Raw genomic sequence first — 25,000 nt, forward strand, 5'->3', positions numbered from 1 at the left:
GAACTACAGCACAGTCACATGACTTCACGTCACCACCGCTAAGCTAAAGGCGGCTGACATATTTTATGTCGTAGAATAAAAATCTCTTCAGCTTGTGTTAACCACAGACCTTATTTCAGGCTAACAACAAAAACACATTCAGAAAACCATTGACTTCCAGACCAGGGAACAGGAAGTGCAAAATTGCTGACTAATTTCAGGGTTTTAGGACTCATTCCTGCACCTAAAACACCCTGAGCTCCATAGAAACATGGTTTTAATAGTTCTGTTTTGAGGAAAAAGATTATAAATTAATCATGAAGCAGTAAATTCCCTCATTATCAAACATGAGCTCTTCCTGATTAAACATTTAAAACATTTTCTCAGTGAAACTAAAATTGACACTGCATCATCCAAAACGCTTCACATTAACTTTCATCTTATCTTCTTGCAAAATCGTGAGATCAATTTCTCATCAGTTCCCCATAATCTGATATGAATATGGAGATGAAAGCTTAATTGGCTAGCTAATTAATAACCAATCAAGATGCATTTATCACCCTCGTTAAGACACGCTGTTTACTCCCCAGCCTCTCATCTATATGGAAATCAGACTGACGGTGTCTGGGCCCATTGGTTAGGGTTGAGATGAGGATGGGAGTGTGTGTGTGTGTGTGTGTGTGTGTGTGTGTGTGTGTGTGTGTGTGTGTGTGTGTGTGTGTGTGTGTGTGTGTGTGTGTGTGTGTGTGTGTGTGTGATAAAAAGGTGTGTGTGTATTATATACAATATTGTATTCAAATTAAAAAAAAATCTATATGAAAAATGAATTTGTGTTTAAAAATAGCTGGAAAAGTACCTCCATCTGTACGTGTCTTTATGATTATTCTATATTGTATATGTATGTGTGTGTTACATTAACTGCACACACACCCAGGTGCAGGTTTAATTTCTCTGTTGTCATGCAGCTTGTCTCAGTAGAGCAGTAAACAGCTCACTAAGTGCTTATTAGAATAATCATTATGCACCAAATCCACAATAATAAGATGTGTGAAACCGCCTCATCAGATTTAATTTGAAAGCAGCATTGTACTATGGCTGCGTTTCACTTCGGTTAAATGGATTCCTTGCGTCCCTCACTTGCGTCGTTTCCCTGCGACTAGTCCCTCCCACCAGGGAAGCATGGAGAGACGCAAGGAAACCAGGAGAAGCAGGGAAATGAGTTTTAAGAGCAATGGGACGTCCTTTCCTCCGGAGCGTCACGTGAAGCGACGTCCGTTTGTGATGACGCCGCACAGCTGATCGTCTGACAGCAGCCAGCTCTGTCCCCGTTATTTTCACAAACACCCCCGCCTCTGTTAGTACACATTTACACAAACATTTGTATCATCTGTTGTAGACCCAAATAAATAAAATCAACTAATTCTCAAAAAAGATAAACGCCATTCTTAAAATGTATAAACGAATATTAGTTTGATTAATATTGATTAGAGTGCATAATATAAATAAAATAATTCAGAGAAGAAAAAGAGATATGTTATCTATCAAAACCAAGTTAGATTAACATTCATTGGATTGCACACTTTGTTTGTTTGTGTGGATATGTAGCAAATTAACATGTTAAATAGCACTTAATGACTGACTGAATGGAAATGACAATAAATGAAAATGTAAAACGAAAAAAGCGATCACGAAAATGTTTCCAATAAATGAATGAAATGATTTTTGTCCACTTTGTTGTTCAGATATATCACATATTTGTAACTGAATGATGCATTCATTGAAACAATACACAGTATGAACTGAGGAGTGAGTCCCGTGAGTTTCATGTGTTTTCTTCACTCCGCTGGGAAACTGCTCTCATGTCAAGAAGCATCAGATCAGTGCATGCGCTGCATCGTCCAATCAGTGAGCGATACACAGTAAGGGGGCGGGGCGAGTGTCTGAGGATTTCATCGAAGGATGGTCTGGTGGTTCCTCGATTATAGCTCCTCCATTATCGCCCCTCGCTCCTCGATCCTCGGTCCTCCGGCAAAAATAAGGCCATTGGGACGCTACTCAAGATGGCGCAGACAAATCAACTTCCGGTGAGACCGAGACCGAGGAGCGAGGAAATGAAAAATAAGAGAAGTGAAACGCAGCCTATATATGCAGGATTCAAATCAGCCAAATATGAGTCTTAAATTAGAAGATGCAGGGAAACAACCAAGAGGCTGTTTTCTTATTGTAATTACAGAGATGACAGCGATTCAATACAGGTGTGAGCTGCAGCACAGATAATGCAAAGGTGTTCATTGATAAATGTCAAAGCAATGTATGCAAACATTAATCAAATGCAGGCTATGCTAACAAGTGTCTGACTGAGACGACTAGACACCCTCACGTCCAACATTAACCACCTTTAGCTTAGCGGTGGTGAGGTGAAGTCACGTGACCGTGCTGTAGTTCCTTTATAGCCCAACATTAGCCGCATTTAGCTTAGCGGTGGTGAGGTGAAGTCACGTGACCGTGCTGTAGTTCCTTTATAGCCCAACATTAGCTGCATTTAGCTTAGCGGTGGTGACGTGAAGTCATGTGACCGTGCTGTAGTTCCTTTATAGTCCAACATTAGCCACCTTTAGCTTAGCGGTGGTGAGGTGAAGTCACGTGACCGTGCTGTAGTTCCTTTATGGCCCAACATTAGCCGCATTTAGCTTAGCGGTGGTGACGTGAAGTCATGTGACCGTGCTGTAGTTCCTTTATAGTCCAACATTAGCCACCTTTAGCTTAGCGGTGGTGAGGTGAAGTCACGTGACTGTGCTGTAGTTCCTTTATAGCCCAACATTAGCCGCATTTAGCTTAGCGGTGGTGATGTGAAGTCATGTGACCGTGCTGTAGTTCCTTTATAGCCCAACATTAGCCGCATTTAGCTTAGCCGTGGTGATGTGAAGTCATGTGACCGTCCTGTAGTTCCTTTCTAGCCCAACATTAGCCGCATTTAGCTTAGCGGTGGTGACGTGAAGTCATGTGACCGTCCTGTAGTTCCTTTCTAGCCCAACATTAGCCGCATTTAGCTTAGCGGTGGTGATGTGAAGTCATGTGACCGTCCTGTAGTTCCTTTCTAGCCCAACATTAGCCGCATTTAGCTTAGCGGTGGTGACGTGAAGTCATGTGACCGTGCTGTAGTTCCTTTATAGCCCAACATTAGCTTTTTACTTCAGTAATCATAAAGTGGTGTTAATATGTGAAGATTACCCTGCTGAACTAAACCTGTAAGTAGCCTACCATAAACAGGGAGATGCTTCAAAACACTTCACAAATCTTGGCTCAACCCTGAGATAACTTCATGGCATCCAATCAGGAGCTAACCTCCTTGTTATGCCTCACATCCACTCCACTGAGGGACGGGGGTTATAGTTTGAGCGTCTCATTGCACTGCCTTCCTTGCAGTGATTATCTATAATAGCCAGGGTTACATTTTGTCCAAAGTCCCTGCAGCAAATGTAAAGATCCCTCATCTTGCGCCATTATCTGAACATGTACATTTAGAGGAAATGCAATCAAACAATGGTGGGCTATAAGAGCAGAATATATGTGAGTTTGTATGCGTTTAAAAAATGTCTGCAGGTGTCATCATTTCAGATTGAGCTGCTGCAAAAACACTGCAGAGCTGCGATTATCTTTCTTAAATTGGTCTCCTTGCCCTCCTCTGCTTCTGTAATGCAGAGTGATCCTCCGCAGACACACACTCCACGGCTGTAATGGCAGAAGTGATCGGGAGCATTAAAGCCCCCGAGTTCCCTTCCTGTAATATAGATTATGACACTCGAGAAAGCATTAGGCCTCGATTAGCGGCAATTTAATGTCTGAGATGTTAACTCTTAGTGCTATCAGAGTCTCAGCTGAGAGACTCCCATTATTTCAGAGAGGCTGTGACGAGTGTTTCATAGCAAGCTGGGGACAAACAAGCCTTAGATAACAGATCAATATTTGTCCAGAAGACAAATACAACCACAAGAAGTTGTTTATTGTCCATCTACATGTAAATATCCTGTGTCTGATTGGCTGTATGGTCCATGTGTGTATATATCTGTAAACAGTATTGTTTATATTCTCATTTATATGCTAATGTAGCTACAATATCAGGAAATGTCTGACTGTGAGAGAAGAAGCTTTAAGGTACTTATTTGAAAGATCTGACACATTTAATTTCATGGACAAACGATTTGAGTAAGATTGCAGTGAATGCAGAAAAGTGCTGACTCACTCCTTGTTTAAGGACTCATTCCTGCACCACTCTAAGGCTGGTGGATACAAGCAGGAGAAGCGTGAAGAGGAGGAGAAGTCATGTGACCGTGCTGTAGTTCCTTTATAGCCCAACATTAGCCGCCTTTAGCTTAGCGGTGGTGACGTGAAGTCATGTGACCGTGCTGTAGTTCCTTTATAGCCCAACATTAGCCACCTTTAGCTTAGCGGTGGTGACGTGAAGTCTTGTGACCGTGCTGTAGTTCCTTTATAGCCCAACATTAGCCGCCTTTAGCTTAGCGGTGGTGACGTGAAGTCATGTGACCGTGCTGTAGTTCCTTTATAGCCCAACATTAGCCACCTTTAGCTTAGCGGTGGTGACGTGAAGTCTTGTGACCGTGCTGTAGTTCCTTTATAGCCCAACATTAGCCACTTTTAGCTTAGCGGTGGTGACGTGAAGTCATGTGACCGTGCTGTAGTTCCTTAATAGCCCAACATTAGCCACCTTTAGCTTAGCGGTGGTGACGTGAAGTCATGTGACCGTGCTGTAGTTCCTTAATAGCCCAACATTAGCCACCTTTAGCTTAGCGGTGGTGACGTGAAGTCTTGTGACCGTGCTGTAGTTCCTTAATAGCCCAACATTAGCCACCTTTAGCTTAGCGGTGGTGACGTGAAGTCATGTGACCGTGCTGTAGTTCCTTTATAGCCCAACATTCACCACTCTATAAGGCAGGTCGGTACCAGCAGGATAAACGTGAAGAGGAGGAGGAAGTGAGGAAGATGGATATTACCCGCTGGCTCTTGATGGAGATGCCCAGCTGTGTGTAATGAAGCTCACACTCACTCATTATCAGCACTTCCTGGCTTCGCACACTTCCTAGATCGAGCTGCTAATGTCTGTGAGTCAAACTGGGAATAGCAGTGGGATAATAACAGCCTCCCAGAACTCCAAGTAAAAAAACGTATTTTAATTTTGTTTTAAATTCAATTGTTCTCTTGTTTTATTCAGTCTTTACGTGCTGCCTTCGTCTTGCTTTGTAATATTGATTAATTGTTTTTATAAGCATTAACAGTATTAAGTACCTTATATATTGTATGTTTTTTATTCATTTATTGCCTTGTTATTTCAAAATACAAACCCTATGTTTTTAGGGTGATTTTACAAACTCTGTCCATGGTACTATAGATAAAATATCTTGGCTAAATAACTGTCGTCGCTAAATAAACAAAAAAATAAATCAATAGAGTGGCGAAGTCCCTCCCACTTACTTCCGGGTAATGGGACCTTATTTCGGAAAAATTATGCATTGAAGTCAATGGGGAGAGAAAACTTATCTTTCGATCCCGTTTGAATTGTGCCATGAATTACACATATGATGTTTGTCAATCTTAAAAAATCATTTCCATGTCAAAAAAGTCACAGTTTGTTGTAAAACTGTTGAAATATAAGACTATGAAAAATACGAAACTAGAAAGACTACAAATCCCAGAGTTGCGTAAGTGATGTCACAATTGAGACACTACGATATACGTATAATACCGTATATATATACGATCAGCGCCATATAGATAGAATCTATCTATATGGCGCTGGCTAAGATAAGATAACTTTCACAAGATGCCTGTGTGCTTAGTACCAGGTTGTTATTATACCAGCAATGGGTCTTGCTCGTTCTTTCGCTTCCCGTCTGATGAAAGAGCAGTGTGTGGATCAAGTTAGCTACCTAGCTAGTAGCTAGCACGTTAGTTAGCATTACAGCCTTGTCATTTTTATTAGCCTTAACATGAAGTAACATTAAGTAACCCAAAATGTTAAACAGTAAGAGTAGTAGTCATATTTCGTGAACCCTTTGAATAGTACTGTCACCGGTGTGATCATTCTATAATACACCATTTAAGCCCGGGGGAGAAATGCTAACGCTAACCTTAGCATCGGCGATCTTCTCTACTTCATGCTATCTGCACAAATGGTTGACATTAAACATTAAAACGACCAGGCAGTTCAGAGAGAATCAAAGGAAGGCAGGCAGGCAGCTTTGCATGACTTTCTTCTGGACGTGTTTCATTGTGGTGATAGTGAGGGTAGTCAATCGTTTTGTTGACAAGACAGTAGTGACGGCCATCTTGGTGACGTGTGTTGTTGACGAGAGATGTAGTTCATTGAGCGTTTCACACAAACAAATGTGTTACTTCACAGTTTTACGACACATTTTTTTTTTTTTGACTTGCAAAATTATCTTTTAGATTGACAAACATCATATGTGTAATTCGTGGCACAATTCAAACGGGATCGAAAGATAATCTTTCTCTCTCCATTGACTTCAATGCATAACTTTTCCGAAATAAGGTCCCATGGGGCTCAACCGGAAGGGGAGGGACTTCGCCACTCTATAAATATAAACTGGGAGTGGTTAGTATTGTTTTTTTGGTAAAGCACTCTTTGTAATATATGAAAAGAGCAATACAAACTGTTTGATTGATTTAAGATTCAATGAGTTACAGTTTTTTTTATAGATGGGCGATAGGGCGCTAACGTCACTTCCCGCCCAAATTAAGGCTCCGCCCACTTTCTGGTGAAAATATTGCATTAGAGCGAAGAAAGAAATAATAGTGTCTTCATGTCTTAAAGCTGCTGAGTTATATATTGAAATTCAAACAACAAATATATCCAGAGGTTTTTTTACTTCCTCTACAGAAAAAAGGACAGTAAAGAAACTCAGAAATCTCAGTTTCAGTATAAGCCATCCCATATTTATTTTCCGTAAAACAAAGCTGTCTGACGCTCTGTTTGATACTCATATTTTTGGAGTAATACAAATATAAAACATTTAAAAATAAAACAAAATATATAAATCTAAAATGTTTAATCTAAATTTAAAAAAAAAAGATTTTAATAAAAATGTAATATTATTTAAAAAAAAATCTAAATCCAAAAAAAATCTAAATCTAATAAAAATTGAAATCTAATAAAAATCTTAAACTACTAAACATCTATCAAAAATCTAAACATTAAAGCAATCTAAAAAAATGTATAAATCTAGAAAGATCGAAATCCCTCAAAAATAAAAAATTAATCAAAATAAAGAAGAAAATCAAAATCCCCAAAACTAGATTTTTATACCGTTTTTGAAGAACAGAAATATTGTTTTCTATCACTTTAACGTTTTAGGGGGGGGAAATCTGCATTTTGCAATGCGGGCGACAAACATTACATTACATTACTTGTTAGATGACTTCCACAAACTTCAACAGAAGATGGCTGTGTTGGAAATGAAAATGCAACGGTTGGAAGTTAACGTGGAAGTGAATGGACTATGTTGTGGGAATAACACCACTTTACCAGTGTTGCAAAATAATGGAAAATAGCTACTCCAAAAAGTAAAAGGCTAGAGGGAAAGCTAACGACTGGGCCTGAAACTCTGATTGTGGGTGACTCTGCTGTAAGAGATGTAAAAGGTCTGTGTAGTAAGAACAACACCAAAGTACTCTGTTTTGCCAAGGATATGGTCTCCGACTTGGCTGAGAAGATCCTGCATATTGGGGCTGAACATCCGACTGTGAAGAATGTGGTACTGCATATTGGAACAAATGATGTTGTGAAACAACAGTCAGAAGCGCTGAAAGAAGACTTTAAATGTCTGTTGGAAACTGTCAGCTCTCTAAATGCGGAGGTGTTCATCAGTGGCCCTCTACCGCCAGTCAGAAGAGGAGTGGAGAGATTCAGCAGACTGTTTGCACTGAACACGTGGCTTTCAGCTGCCTGTACTGACCATTCTGTCCATTTTATTGACAATTTTAACTTTTTCTGGGATCGCAGACATCTTTTTAAGGCAGATGGAGTTTGCCTGAACAAGTCAGGAGTGAAATTGTTTATCTCTAACATATTCAACTGCCTGCGTCAGCAATCTGTTCCCTCTGCCAAGGACAAGCAGCAAGAGGAATCAAAACAGGAGAAAGACACAACACATCGCGCAGAAAACCCTGAAGAAGTATCACTGCACCCGCCTGAGGAATGTTCTGATTATGGGAGACCTATGACACAAATAGAGGAGTCTCCACTGCCCGTCACCCCCCCTGTCAACGCCTTTGAGGATACTCTTCATTCATCCCCCAGCTCTCTCTACTCTCCGCTCACCCTTTCACCCTCGCCCTCCCCCCCTGGAGTTCGATGACGGCATGAAGGCGATATGCAGGGTTGGCAGCATGTCCTTTACCCCCGCCCCTCAACGACGCCCACCAAAATCACCGAAGACAAGCCTACGTCAACCACCTCCCCCCCTGGCAGCATGTCCTTTACCCCCGCCCTTCCACAACGCCCACCAAAATCACCGAAGCAGAGACGCGCACCATCTCCCCCGTCTTCAACACCGTGCCTACGTCAACCACCTCCCCTCCCTTCAAGAAAGCATCTGCAGTCTCCGAAGCCTGATAAGGATGTGTGTGTACAACACGCAACAAACTATTTCTGATATGTGCTGGGTCCAGGCTCAAGGGCATACGGCACTCTCAACTCTTTCCAGCACATGCCGGGGCCCTGCCTGCCAGTAGCTTTGCCGATATCTGTGTTGATAGGTAATAGATTAAGAGCGGTAAATCAGCTTAGAAACAGGAAGTGCTCAAACGTTTGTGTGAGGTTATCAAATTTAGCAGTGATTCCATGTCAGCCACAGCTTGTCACACTTTTTTTTACTGATAGTGTATTTAACAAACTTAAACTAGCTTTATTAAATGTCAGGTCTTTGGCAGGAAAAACATTTTTAATCAATGAGTTTATCACTGAGCACAATCTCGATTTTATGTTTTTAACGGAAACTTGGATTGAACAAAATAACAGTGCAGCTGTTCTTATCGAATCAACCCCTCCCAACTTTAGTTTTATGACTCAGGAAAGAATGCATAAGAAAGGAGGTGGAGTTGCTATTTTGTTCAATGATTCCATTCAATGCAGGAAGACATCTTATGGGAACTTTGCTTCTTTTGAATATGTGGCCCTTCAGCTGAAATGCTCCTCTCGAGCTCTGTTCCTAAATATCTATAGACCACCCAAATACTGTGCAAGCTTTTTTGATGATTTTACTGAACTGCTGTCTATAGTGTGTATTGACTTTGACCGTCTAGTCATTGTTGGTGATTTTAACATCCATGTTGACAACCCCCAGGACAGAGGGGCTAAAGAACTGTTTTGTGTTCTTGATAACTATGGACTGACTCAGCATGTGGCGGAGCCCACGCACAATAAGGGGCACACTCTGGACTTAATTATCTCAAAGGGTCTGAATATCTCAAAGGTTGTGGTGACTGATGTTGCACTCTCTGATCATTCCTGTGTTTTCTTTGAGAGCTCTATTTCTGTTCACAAAAATGTTCAGAAAGAGGTAACCACAAAGCGATATTTAACTGAAAATACTAGGGACATGTTTACTCATAATTTTTCATCCACATTTGCCCTGCTAACATCTCAGTAAATGAGCTAGTAGATCATTTTAATTCAAAAATTAAAAATGTTATAGATACCATTGCTCCAACTACGGTAAAGGAAGTGATTGGCAAGAAAATATCTCCATGGAGAAAGGCCATGACCGTGAGAACAGAAAAAAGAGAGTGTCGAAAAGCTGAACGTAGGTGGCGAAAAACAAATCTCCAGGTTCACTTTGAAATCTATAAAGAGAGACTTGGCCTTTATAATTTGGAATTGAAAAACGCACGACAGCCTTTCTTCTCTGACATCATTACCAAAAATAAAAACAACGCACGTGCCTTGTTTGCTACCGTCGACAGACTAACTAACCCCCCAGTGTCAGTAGCCTCTGAATTTCTATCCACCAGGGCGTGCAATGATTTTGCCTCCTTCTTCACTGACAACATTCAGAAAATTAGACAAGCAGTCAGTGCCTCTGCATCAGGTACAGCACATGTGTTGTCCCTATGTCCACCTAATATCAATTCAAACACCATGACACAATTCCATCAGATTAATGGTAAAAACTTAGAGGACATTATTCAACTTCTGAAATCCTCCTCCTGCTGCCTTGATATTATTCCAACAGGATTTTTCAAAGATGTTTTTCCTTGCATGGCCTCAGATCTACTTCATATAGTAAACACATCTCTTCACTCAGGTATTTTTCCAGAGGCCCTGAAAACTGCAGTCATTAAACCGCTCTTAAAAAAGAATAATCTAGATGCCTCAGTAATGAACAATTACAGGCCAATATCAAACCTGCCATTTCTAGGTAAAATCATTGAAAAAGTTGTATTTCAACAGTTGAGTAACTTCTTGCATTTAAATAACTGTTTGGATGTGTTCCAGTCAGGATTTCGTCCAAACCACAGCACTGAGACTGCTCTTGTAAAGGTCTTCAATGACATCCACTAAAACACAGACAGTGGCAGAACTTCAGTGTTAGTATTATTAGATCTCAGTGCTGCGTGACACTGTTGACCACAACATATTACTAGACCGACTAGAAAACTGGGTGGGACTTTCGGCAACAGTTCTAAATTGGTTTGAGTCCTACTTAAAGGACAGAAAAAACTTTGTTTCTATAGGTAAATACACATCTGAGTTGACAAATATGACATGTGGGGTACCTCAAGGCTCCATCTTGGGGCCTCTTCTCTTTAACATCTACATGCTACCACTGTCTCAGATAATGAAAAACAACAAAATAAGTTACCATAGCTATGCGGATGACACACAAATTTACGTAACAATTTCACCAGGAGATTATGCTCCAATTCAAACACTGAGTAAGTGCATTGAACAAATCAATGACTGGATGTGTCAGAACTTTCTCCAATTAAACAAAGATAAAACTGAGGTAATGGTTTTTGGAGCCAAGGCAGAACGTATAAAAGTTAGCGCTGAGCTTCAGTCTGCAATGTTCAAAACAACAGATAGAGCCATAAATCTAGGTGTAGTCATGGACTCTGACCTGAGTTTCAACAGTCACATTAAAACAGTTACTAAATCTGCCTACTATCACCTAAAGAATATATCTAGGATTAAAAGACTAATGTCACAGCAGGATTTGGAAAAACTTGTCCATGCTTTTATCTTCAGTAGACTCGACTACTGCAATGGTGTCTTTACAGGTCTCACTAAAAAATCTATTAGAAAGCTTCAGCTGATACAGAACGCCGCTGCTCGAGTCCTCACTAACACTAAGAAAGTGGATCACATCACTCCTGTTCTGAAGTCCTTACACTGGCTTCCTGTGTGTCAAAGAATAGATTTAAAAAAACTGCTGCTGGTTTATAAAGCTTTGAATGGTTTAGGCCCAAAATACATGTCTGACCTCCTGCTAAATTATGAACCATCCAGAACTCTCAGGTCTTCAGGGACTGGTCAGCTTTCTGTCCCCAGAGTCAGAACTAAACATGGAGAAGCAGCATTCAGTTATCATGCTCCAAATATCTGGAACAAACTCCCAGAAACCTGCAGGTCCGCTGCAACTCTTACTACTTTTAAATCCAGGCTGAAGACTTTTCTTTTTGCCGCTGCTTTTAATTGAACTATTCACATCTTAAACTGCACTGTAACTTTTAACTTTTATTCATGTATTTTTTCTTTTAATGTTTATTTTATTATCTTTTCTTTTTAATGATTTTAAATGCCATTTTCATAATGTCTTCCATTTTTGTAAAGCACTTTGAATTGCCTTGTATTGAAAGGTGCTATATAAATAAACTTGCCTTGCCTTGCCTTGCCTTGCCTTAGACGCTTTTATCCAAAGCGACTTACATACTCAATACTGTGGGCAATCCCCACAGGAGCAATTTGGGGTGAAGTGTCTCAGGGACACAACGACATGCTGACTGCAGTGGGGTTTGAACCTGATCAGAACACCAACGCACAACCCACTGCACCACACGGCTCCCGACAAAGCCCTGAGTGAGCTTGATGTTTAAAAGTAGTTCTCAAATGTTCCCTCAGACTCCCCTCCGCTCTCTATTCTTACTTTATATATAAGAGTGTTGTTGAATAAAACTTTAACCGTCCTCTGTAACCCTGGAGGAAGTTGGCAGTGATTACTGGTTCTTCAGTGAAGTCTTAACAATGACCAAGGACATTATTTGTGATTCCTCCCAGACATGACGTTCAGGAGAGATCTTACCTTCACATTTCTCCAGAATCTGCACGGTCTCTCCCACCTCCAGAACCAGACTGTGAGTCAGCGAGCCCCGAAGGCTGCAGATCACTGAAAACAAGAGAAGAGAAGAGATGGTGAGGACGATGGTGGAAATATGAGGGGAGTTTAGTGGAGAATCGGACACACGGCTGCAAGGTGGGGGTTTCTGAGTGTCAGGGAAGCATTGACTGTATTTGCATTATCACGTAAACTAGACATTTTCATTTTCAAAAATGTCAAAAGCAATGTAATTTTCTGAATAGTTAATGATCCTGATGACTGCACCATGGCACCCAGAGGACAACAGACTAAGTATGTTACATTTCACTTGGTAAAACATTTAAACATTTAGAGTAAAACCAGTACAGATCCAAATGTAAGAAATATAATAATAATAAATGCTTCCAACTGTATTAGGTGTATTAACAAAAGAGGAATTAAAAAAATTGAATATGAAGGATGAAAGGATATTTATAAAATATTATAAATAAAGTTTGTGTAAAGTCTTCAAAATAAAGAAAATTGATTTTCTGACAAAAAACCACAAAAAAAAGTCAACATTTAAAAAATCAGTCAGAATTCCGTGACAAAAGTTCAGATGAAAAAAAGTCAAAATTCAAAGAAGATAGTAAGAAATTCTGTCTTTAATCTCAGAACAATTTTGTGTTACTTTGTCTCAGATCTAAAAAAAAGTTGCGTGTGGCCCTAATCCTCTTCTGTAGACGTCAGAGGCTTTGTATGATCTGTGAGAGCAGGATCATATTGAAATGCATCTTTCTGTCATTAACATCACATTGTGAGGAAATAAGCTGCACACGTCTCTTATCAGAGTTCATGAAGCTTAAAGGGGACCTATCATGCAAAATGCACTTTTGTACGTCTTTTCTACATGAATATGTGTCCCCGGTGTTCCAGGGAACTCACCAAGTGTCAGAAAACACAACCCTCTCTATTTTCCTCCATACCCAAATCTCTAAAAAAGGGGCTGCAACGGATCTGATAAAAACTGATCCAGATTTGAACACTGTCCTGACGTCAGGACGGTGGCGCTACGGCTATTGGGCCAACTCCACCAATCAGGAGGAGACAGCCACGGCCATTGCCGTTCGAAAGCGCTGGAGACGCTGTAGTACATATGCCAGGCCTGTAGGTGGTGCTGTTCTGAATCTGCCCTTGCCAAAACAGGGGTAGAAAATGTCAAATTGAGCGAAATGAGGCATGGCTAAAATGCATGATCTGTTTGGTATTTTGAAAAAAAAAAAGTATAAATATGCCTTATAATAGGTATGGTCCTACACTATATTATTCAAATATAGCATGATAGGTCCACTTTAAGACAAGTCGAGACTTTTCTAGTGACAATAACAATTAAAAAAACTAAGAGCAATTGTAAGCTTGTTTACTGCTTTCCAGATCTGACTTGTTTCATTGCCACACCATGAAAACAACTATTCATAAAATAAAAACTTCCCTTAACTTTTCAGATATTTTAACACCAATTAAGGCCTTACTTTAGGATTCATGAATGCAATGCCTTTTAAGACTTGTTAAGGATCCCTGGGGAACCCTGCATGTATAAAATATGGATTTTAATTACTTAGCAGGAAAGTGGAAAATAAACCTGACGCCTTGAGGCACAGCAGCTCTTTGTGTTTGTCCTTTTTTTTAAACAGAAATCTAGGACTGCAGTCTGATCTGTTTTAGAGTCTGGATATTTTCTTTCTTCATTTGTTTAAATGTCTCCACTCAGTCTGTGAGAGTCTGCAGATCTGACCTCACTGCAGTTTATTTCTCATTCAGTCTGTTCTGAGGACAAAGCCAGCTTTATGACGAAGGCCTGCTCACACTCTTCATCATCACAGTGCAAATAAAGAGTCTGTTATTGCTCTCTGATAGTGGACACATCCAGACAATTCTCTTCATCTTCAAGGTCCTGTGTTACACAAAATCCACTTCCTCATGTCTCTTCTATATCAACATGTGTCCCCTCTTCTTCATGTCTCTTCTACATCAACATGTGTCCCCTCTTCTTCATATCTCTTCTACATCAACATGTGTCCCCTCTTCTTCATATCTCTTCTTCATCAACACGTGTCCCCTCTTCTTCATGTCTCTTCTACATCAACATGTGTCCCCTCTTCTTCATGTCTCTTCTACATCAACATGTGTCCCCTCTTCTTCATGTCTCTTCTACATCAACATGTGTCCCCTCTTCTTCATGTCTCTTCTTCATCAACATGTGTCCCCTCTTCTTCATGTCTCTTCTACATCACCATGTGTCCCCTCTTCTTCATGTCTCTTCTTCATCAACATGTGTCCCCTCTTCTTCATGTCTCTTCTTCATCAACATGTGTCCCCTCTTCTTCATGTCTCTTCTTCATCAACATGTGTCCCCTCTTCTTCATGTCTCTTCTTCATCAACATGTGTCCCCTCTTCTTCATGTCTCTTCTTCATCAACATGTGTCCCCTCTTCTTCATGTCTCTTCTACATCACCATGTGTCCCCTCTTCTTCATGTCTCTTCTTCATCAACATGTGTCCCCTCTTCTTCATGTCTCTTCTACATCAACATGTGTCCCCTCTTCTTCATGTCTCTTCTACATCACCATGTGTCCCCTCTTCTTCATGTCTCTTCTTCATCAACATGTGTCCCCTCTTCTTCATGTCTCTTCTACATCAACATGTGTCCCCTCTTCTTCATGTCTCTTCTACATCAACATGTGTCCTCTCTTCTTCATGTCTCTTCTTCATCAACATGTGTCCCCTCTTCTTCATGTCTCTTCTACATCACCATGTGTCCCCTCTTCTTCATGTCTCTTCTTCATCAACATGTGTCCCCTCTGTGTAAAGAGACTCTGAAAGTTTCAGGAACAAAGATTCTCTCTCTTTTTGATCCATTTCTATAAAAACCTGTCTGAAAATGAGCTGATCAGATTTTGGCCACTTGATGATGTCATAACGATGTTTTGTCTTGTGTAACCATTAGCCAATCAGCAACCAAGGACCTGTGCACGCCAGCTGGCTCCTGTTCTCCAGTATATATTCAACCTGAGCCTGCACCTGGAGACCATCCCGGTGCTGTGGAAGACGTCCTGTGTTGTTCCGGTCCCTAAAAGACGACTCCTTCTGGGCTCAATGACTATCGCCCTGTAGCACTCACATCTCATGTGATGAAGGTGCTTGAGAGACTGGTCTTGGCCCATCTCAGACCGCAGGTGAGATCATTCCTTGACCCTCTGCAATTTGCCTACCAGCCTCACCTGGGGGTGGACGATGCCATTATTTACCTGCTGCAGCGTGCTCACTCATACCTGAATGGATCGGGTTGCACTGTGAGAATCACCTTTTTTGATTTCTCCAGTGCATTCAACACGATCCAGCCTCGGCTACTGAGTGACAAGCTGCAGGCTATGAGGGTAATCTCGTCCACCATCTCCTGGATTACCAACTACCTCACGGACAGACCACAGTACGTCCGGCTGGGCAGTGTGCTGTCTGATGTGGTGGTTGGTAGTATTGAAGCCCCACAGGGGACTGTGCTGTCTCCTTTCCTGTTCACCTTATACACCTCTGACTTTCTATACAACTCAGAGTCATGCCACCTGCAGAAGTTTTCGGATGACTCTGCAGTGGTAGGGTGTATAAGGGATGGACGGGAGGAGGAGTACAGAGCGCTGGTGGGTGATTTTGTTGAGTGGACTGGAAGAAATCATCTGCTTTTGAATGTGGCCAAGACCAGAGAGATGGTCATTGATTTCAGGAGGAAGAGGACATCTCCTCCTCTGCCCCTGTGCATTCTGGGAGAGGATGTGGCAGTTGTGGAGGTCTACAAGTACCTGGGAGTGCACTTAGACAATGGGCTGAACTGGAGGATCAACACTGACGCTGTGTACAAGAAGGGGATGAGCCGACTCTATTTTCTGAGGAAGCTGAGATCCTTCAACGTATGCAGCAAGATGCTGGAGATCTTCTATCAGTCTGTTGTGGCTAGTGCACTCTTCTTTGCTGCGGTCTGCTGGGGGGGCAGCATCAGAGCCGGTGACACCAGCAGGATCAATAAACTGATCAGGAAAGCTGGGTCAGTCATCGGCATCAAGCTGGAACCCTTTGAAGCTGTGGTGGAGAGGAGGACACTGAACAGGCTGTTGTCCATCATGGATAACCCCACCCATCCTCTCCACCTGCAGCTGGACAGTCAACGGAGCTCCTTCTCCAACAGACTGCTGCAGCTCCCCTGTCTCAAGGACAGATACTGGAAAACATTCCTGCCCACTGCAATAACACTGTACAACAAATCACCTCTGGCTGGAAGAGAACTCTCTGCTCCGTAGTTTCTCTAGAAATAAAACCACCTTGTACATTTTACTCACACATAATCTGTTTCATATTTAATACTCCATAATTCCATATATTTTGAATATATATATATTTGTATATATATATATATATATATATATATAATATCTGTATGTATATTTTCTATTTTGTATTTTGACATGTATATTTTATATTTTATTTTATATTTTATTTTATTTTATTTCTATTCTTGTATATTTTGTTTTATTGTAAAATGCCTTTTATGCTGCTGTAACAAAAACAATTTCCCAATTTGGGATCAATAAAGTACGATCTATCTATCTATCTATCTATCTATCTAACCCCCCCCCCCCCCTTATCACCTGAATCTCCTCCTAGAGCACCATTGAGTTCTTTGTAACCAAATCTCTCTCAGAGGGGCGTGGGGAGGGGCTCCTTATTTTCATCTAAAGTAACAGACAGAGAATCAGCACTTTGGAAACAGGGCTGAAACAGAGGGGATTGTGGGTAATGCTGCAATGATCTGTTTGGTGTTTCAGCCAATCAGAGACAGGTTCTGTATATATCTGAGACCTGTGATATATTGATGAAAAAGAGAATATTAGGGGACCTTTAACTCTCAAACAGTGCATGATGGGAAGTCTGCTCATCATTTCAATCCTAATTTGATCAATCGAGTAAAGTCTCCTCAGCGAATGAAGGCTCACTTTGGTTAAATATGTATAAAACATCCTTTCTGCAGCCTTGCTCACAGAGGATTGTTCTTATTGTCAGACTCCACTTCTACCAACAATAAATTATTCACACTTTGACCTCAAACATGTGTGTTTTGTCCCGCCTGTCATGTCTGAACCCTCAGTAGTTTAATAAAGAAAGACACTTCCCCCACAGTCTTTACTCCTCTCTGCCTCCTCTTACTGCCGAGTACAGAAGACGGATAGTTCTGTTTCCTTTTTCTACAAAATGTCCACTTTTTACAATAAATCCTGTTGAGTTATTTAATGGGGTATTTGCTTTATGAATGAGGAATGATTTCGAAACAATATTTAGATTCTTAAAGGTCCCATGTCATGGCCATTTCCACTGATCATAATTCCATTGTTGAGGTCTACTAGAATAGATGTATACTGTGCATGTTTCCAAACTCACATTGGTTTCTCATACAGCATCTCTGTAAACTACGTGTATTCACTGAATTTCACTCTCTGCCTTTAACGGCTCGTTGTAGCTCCAATAGCTCCAGCCCCCACCCTCCCTGTGAGCACAGTGTGCTCTGATTGGTCGGGACGTTGTGAATCGTGCTGAGCTCCGTGGAGGTGTTGTTTCCTTGTTTAGGATACATAGCGAAACACAGCCAAACTCATCCTGAGCACACACAAAGTCACATCCGAAGTAAAAACAATAAGTGTGGCTTGATATTGAGTAAGAAAAAGGTTGATAAACGCTGTGAGAATGGGTCTGCAGAGAGAATGGGTCTGCAGAGAGAATGGGTCTGTAGAGAGAAAGGGTCTGCAGAGAGAATGGGTCTGTAGAGAGAAAGGGTCTGCAGAGAGAATGGGTCTGCAGAGAGAAAGGGTCTGCAGAGAGAATGGGTCAGCAGAGAGAATGGGTCAGCAGAGAGAATGGGTCTGCAGAGAGAATGGGTCTGCAGAGAGAATGGGTCTGCAGAGAGAATGGGTCTGTAGAGAGAAAGGGTCTGCAGAGAGAATGGGTCTGTAGAGAGAAAGGGTCTGCAGAGAGAATGGGTCTGTAGAGAGAAAGGGTCTGCAGAGAGAATGGGTCTGCAGAGAGAATGGGTCTGTAGAGAGAATGGGTCTGCAGAGAGAATGGGTCTGTAGAGAGAAAGGGTCTGCAGAGAGAATTTCGCCGCGATCCCAACTGTCTGTTATCAGCCTGCAGCCAGGGAGGAGGAATCAGCAGAGCTGCCTGCTCCCTGCACACAGATGTGTGTGTGAGGAAGTCCGTGGATTGGTCAATTTGGACCAATCAGCGGGGGCTTAACGTAACGGCTCCGCGGACGTAACGTAACGGCTCCACGGATTGGTCCATTTCGTTCCGGGTACGGCATGATGTCATGCCGTACCCGGAAGAATCAAATGGACAATGACGTATCTCCAACGAGGCGTTTTGGGGAGGTATTCTCTGTGTTAGAGTTTTACTCGCTACAGGGTGTACTTTGAGGGTTTTGACTCTGCACACCGTTGACATGCATAAAAACCTTCATAACACAAGGGGACGGGTAATAACCGGAAAAGCATGACATGGGCCCTTTAAGTGGTTCCTACGTTGGAAATGACGCTGCAGCTTCAGAAGCGATGCAGATATAAAAACTCAAATGGTCTAAAACACATGAAGAAACATCTTGACAACACATGGATTCATTCGTCAAAAGGTCTGCAAATGTCTTGTTTTGCCCGTCAAACACCTGAAGATATTCACTTAGGATATATTAATAATAGTGTCTTTTAGTATTGGGAAAAGAGCTAAACAAGTACCATGGATTGTTATTTCCATATTTGAGACGTAGAAAAAACATAATTATCTGACATGAAAAATATTTGTTCAACAATTCATCAATTATCAAATAGCTGCAGATCTATGTTGCATCTGCATTTCTCAAGAAAGGACGCCTTCATTTGCAGCTTCTTGTTCAAATAGCTTCAGTATTTTGAAAACAGGAGTAATCATTTAGCTTTCAGTGGTGTGTTACTACATTAATGATGGTGAGTGAATGAAAGCTTTTACAGCGATAAGACTCTATATTTGATGTCACATCTTCCAGATTAAGTTTATTTCCAGGCAAAATAAATATCTAGGCCACGCTGTAATCCCAGAAAGATTTACTCCACCATTACATAAAGTGTTTCTATAAATATCACGTGTAAATAAACCCTTTTTAATTCAAAAGAGAGGATGTATTTAAAAACACTTAAACTCTGCCTATTTGATGAGATATATCAGAGATGGGAAAAAGGCTGAGGGCAGTCGAGAGAAGAGATGAGACAGAGGAATGATATCATGGAGGGAAACACACACACACACACACACACACACACACACACACACACACACACAAACACACACACACACACACACACACACACACACACACACACACACACACACACACACACACACACACACACACACACACACACACACACACACACGCACACATGCTTTACAGATGTGAGTCATTTCTCAGAGTATTGACCCAATCTGCTGGATAAACTGAACGCCAATACCGTCCGGAGCTACGCTAATCTAATGCTAAAGTGTGTGTGTGTGTGTGTTTGTGTGTGTGTGTGTGTGTGTGTGTGTCTCACTTTCTCGAACAGGAGAATTCAATTTAAGGTGCGACTTCAGAACTTATCTCCCTCTTATATTTAATTCATGCTGCAGAGTTTTCCAAATTGAAGAGGACATTTGACACAAAGTTTCAAAGTGTGTGAATAATTTAAAGAAGCAGGACAAAGCCTGTGCGTACAGAGGAGTGAAGATGCAGCACTTTAGTATTTGCAGTAGTGTCACTGTGGAGGTGATTCACGTTAAAACTAAAAGCTAAAACTAAATGATTTGACCTGAAAGATCTCAAACCTGCAGCCAACTCGCTTGAAGAGAATCGGCGCATGTTGCAGGAAAAATGTTAAAACGACCAATAGACTGAATTAAAAAGGTGGATTTCAGACATTAGACACATTAGACTGACTTGATTTTAATTCCCACTTTTTATTCAGTTTTGACTTTTTGTTTTTTTTGGGGATTTAACTCTGACTTTAGACCCTCGCCAGAAATGTACTTTTTCTCTCAAATTTCACATGTGGCCCATATCCTCTTCCAGTTTGTCATGTGTAAAAATACAGAAATGTTCATTTGTGTCTATATATTTGAAGTGTTGTTGATTCCCTCAGTGACACTTCGACCCTAAGTGTCTTCTTTAATTAGGAACAGAGCATTATTCCGTCTTCTCTGGAGCAACAACAACTTTAAACCGACCCTTGATAATATGTGACAGGAGGAAAACAGAGCGAGTCCATCCCATAATTCCCTCGGAAACCCTCTTAAGGTTTCCCCTCAGTGTAAACTGCATTATGTATCATATCTGCCTGCTGCTATATGTGAATTCAGTGGTGTCTTCCAACCATAAGCATACACAAATAATACATGGAAATCCCTCGAGTGTGAGGAAGAGCTGCACTGAACCTGTGTGTGTGTGTGTGTGTGTGTGTGTGTGTGTGTGTGTGTGTGTGTGTGTGTGTGTGTGTGTGTGTGTGTGTGTGTGTGTGTGTGTGTGTGTGTGTGTGTGTGTGTGTGTGTGTGTGTGTGTGTGTGTGTGTGTGTGTGTGTGTGTGTGTAGTAAAGGTATGCCATTGCACTGACCACAACAGATTGGAAAGTGCATTATCACATATTGATGTTATATATCTGTCGTACAGTATATTCATGCAGAACTACTGGAAACAGAAGAGGCTTGTTGATGCATTTGCTGTCAGCTGTACTATGTGCTCATGTGTCTCACTTGCTATACTGTCTGAATATGCTTCATGAAAGGCAGGTTTTCCTATAACTAACATCACTTTTCGTCCTAAATATCTTGGTTTCTTCTTTTCTAAAGGTCACGTTGTTGTGTCGTCTTTCCGAATTTCTTTAAGAAGTCTGATTTTTTTCAACAAATTGAGATTTTTGAAAAGGTGAGAATTGAGGAAGTGAAAAAAAAAATCCCATAAAGCTAATTCAGAAAGTAGGCATATATATTCACACTTACAGTATTAGCCTACAGAGCAGAACAGCTTACAGAGAAGAGATAGCATCTGATCCTTTACAACAAACACTACATGCTCTTTTAGTACTAACACTGCTAGTTATCCCCAATTGTTTGAAATGAAACAGGAATCTGATCTTGTTAATGCGACTGTGAGGGAATTTTCCTTTGTATCCTGATTATGTAATCCTACACACATGACTCCTGCATATCTACAGCAAATGCATGCAGACAGAGGGGAGAAGGAAGATGCTTGTTCATGCTTATTGCACACAAATGTGTCTCTTTGCATGATCTGAATTGGTGTGCATATTCATGTGTGTGTGTGTGTGTGTGTGTGTGTGTGTGTGTGTGTGTGTGTGTGTGTGTGTGTGTGTGTGTGTGTGTGTGTGTGTGTGTGTGTGGTGTGTGTGTGTGTGTGGTGTGTGTGTGTGTGTGGTGTGTGTGTGTGTGTGTGTGTCATGTCCTGCTAACAGCTCCTACTTAAGACATGAGTCTGATATTTTAACATCCTCCACGATGCCCACAGGCTGAAGTGCACTTAGCACTGCGGCAGATGGTTTGTGTGTCAGTGTCTGTGTGTGTGTGTGTGTGTGTGTGTGTGTGTGTGTGTGTGTGTGTGTGTGTGTGTGTGTGTGTGTGTGTGTGTGTGTGTGTGTGTGTGTGTGACAGAGAGAGATTTGCCCTCTCTAGTCTCAGCTGATTCGTGAGGTTTTGTGAGCGTGACGTGACGAGGAGAGACCCCTCAGAGAGGAGCAGAGATTGAGAGACACGCAGATTGATTTATTTGCACGTGTTCTTTAATTTATTCATTTACGTGCATGTGTAAGAAGTTTAGTTGCTCATGCATGAGAGGTAGACTTCCTGCAAGCTTAAGAGCTACACAACAATCTGCTGTGAGTTCAAATGGGCTGTTAACCCCTCCCACAGACACTTAATGTGAGCACATCATGTGACCCAGTCCTCCCACCATATTGTAACCTTTCCTCTGTATAGTTTATACTACTTTCAAATGTGCTCAGCTCTTCCACTTTAAGCACTTTACTACCATGTATCTGCTGGTTTGTGGCTGCTGAAGGATTTATACAAAGCCATTCAAACTAGCTGCACCTTTACCAGCTTTGAGAACACTTTCATGATCAATCATTATAAAACATATCATATATATTATTCTGAAATGGACCAATCTGCACAATGACTACTTTTACTGTCGCTACTTTCACTATATTTTGATGAGAATACTTTTATACTTTTACTTGAGGAACATTTTGAATGCAGTACTTTTACTGGAACAGAGTATTCCTACACTCTGGTACTTCTACTTTTACTCAAGTACAAGATCTGAGTACTTCTACTGTACTTTTACTCAAGTACACAATCTGAGTACTTCTACTTTTACTCAAGTACAAGATCTGAGTACTTCTACTGTACTTTTACTCAAGTACACAATCTGAGTACTTCTACTTTTACTAAAGTAAAAGATCTAAGTACTTCTACTTTTACTCAAACACAAGATCTGAGTACTTCTACTTTTACTCAAGTACAAGACCTGAGTACTTCTACTTTTACTCAAACACAAGATCTGAGTACTTCTACTTTTACTCAAGTACAAGACCTGAGTACTTCTACTTTTACTCAAACACAAGATCTGAGTACTTCTACTTTTACTCAAGTACAAGATCTGAGTACTTCTACTTTTACTAAAGAACAAGATCTGAGTACTTCTACTTTTACTCAAGTACAAGAACTTCTCCCACCTCTACTTAAACATGACATTTAATTATTTATTGGGATAATAATAGAATCCCTTACATTGAATAATGAACCATCTACATCTCTTGCTTGCTAGTGAATAACTATTAATGACATGTTTCTTTCTTCCTATCGTCTCATACTTCCTGAAACGGGACATTAATGAGTATTTTATTGCGTAAAGGAAAAACAACAATGGCTAACTTTAAAGGCGTTTGAATGTAAATGTAATTATCTGGAGCTGGGATCCTCGGAGCTGGAAAACTCCACTGAAGTCAATTAACGGAGGAACATTTAAAATGTCAGCGTTTCATTTGAAGTATCTCTGAGATTAATGAAGAGGAACAGCTTTTAATCAAGATAGGAATATTCTGTAGGGAAAGAAGTCTGGTGCTCATTAAAGGACAGTTATCAGAGAGTTTGAATAGAAAAAACTGTCACCAATCAGCAGGAGAGGACTCTTTAAAGTAGAGACACTACATACTGATATACACCTGATCATCAGCAGGAGAGGACTCTTTAAAGTAGAGACACTACATACTGATATACACCTGAACATCAGCAGGAGAGGACTCTTAAAGTAGAGACTCTACATACTGATATACACCTGAACATCAGCAGGAGAGGACTCTTTAAAGTAGAGACACTACATACTGATATACACCTGAACATCAGCAGGAGAGGACTCTTTAAAGTAGAGACTCTACATACTGATATACACCTGAACATCAGCAGGAGAGGACTCTTTAAAGTAGAGACACTACATACTGATATACACCTGAACATCAGCAGGAGAGGACTCTTTAAAGTAGAGACACTACATACCTTGATATACACCTGAACATCAGCAGGAGAGGGACTCTTTAAAGTAGAGACACTACATACTGATATAAACCTGAACATCAGCAGGAGAGGACTCTTTAAAGTAGATACTCTACATACTGATATACACCTGAACATCAGCAGGAGAGGACTCTTTAAAGTAGAGACACTACATACTGATATACACCTGAACATCAGCAGGAGAGGACTCTTTAAAGTAGATGACACTACATACTGATATAAACCTGAACATCAGCAGGAGAGGACTCTTTAAAGTAGAGACACTACATACTGATATACACCTGAACATCAGTAGGAGAGGACTCTTTAAAGTAGAGACACTACATACTGATATACACCTGAACATCAGCAGGAGAGGACTCTTTAAAGTAGAGACACTACATACTGATATACACCTGAACATCAGCAGGAGAGGACTCTTTAAAGTAGAGACACTACATACTGATATACACCTGAACATCAGCAGGAGAGGACTCTTTAAGTAGAGACACTACATACTGATATACACCTGAACATCAGTAGGAGAGGACTCTTTAAAGTAGAGACACTACATACTGATATACACCTGAACATCAGCAGGAGAGGACTCTTTAAAGTAGGAGACACTTACATACTGATATACACCTGAACATCAGCAGGAGAGGACTCTTTAAAGTAGAGACACTACATACTGATATACACCTGAACATCAGCAGGAGAGGGACTCTTTAAGAGTAGAGACACTACATACTGATATACACCTGAACATCCAGGCAGGAGAGGACTCTTTAAAGTAGAGACACTACATACTGATATACACCTGAACATCAGCAGGAGAGGACTCTTAAAGTAGAGACTCTACATACTGATATACACCTGAACATCAGCAGGAGGAGGACTCTTTTAAAGTAGAGACACTACATACTGATATACACCTGAACATCAGCAGGAGAGGACTCTTTAAAGTAGAGACACTACATACTGATATACACCTGAACATCAGCAGGAGAGGACT

General features: G+C 40.9%; 1 protein-coding gene across 1 annotated transcript in view; it reads right to left on the reverse strand.

The window, feature by feature from the left end:
- LOC117486834 (dedicator of cytokinesis protein 3-like) overlaps window positions 1-25,000 on the reverse strand; it is a 213,327-nt gene that overhangs the window by 112,092 nt on the left and 76,235 nt on the right. The window contains 1 exon segment of the mRNA XM_034135405.1: window positions 12,318-12,401. Coding sequence (XP_033991296.1) covers window positions 12,318-12,401 — 84 coding nt within the window.

The sequence above is a fragment of the Trematomus bernacchii genome, unplaced genomic scaffold (assembly GCF_902827165.1).
Source record: "Trematomus bernacchii unplaced genomic scaffold, fTreBer1.1, whole genome shotgun sequence".
In the NCBI taxonomy this organism is placed as follows: Eukaryota; Metazoa; Chordata; class Actinopteri; order Perciformes; family Nototheniidae; genus Trematomus; species Trematomus bernacchii.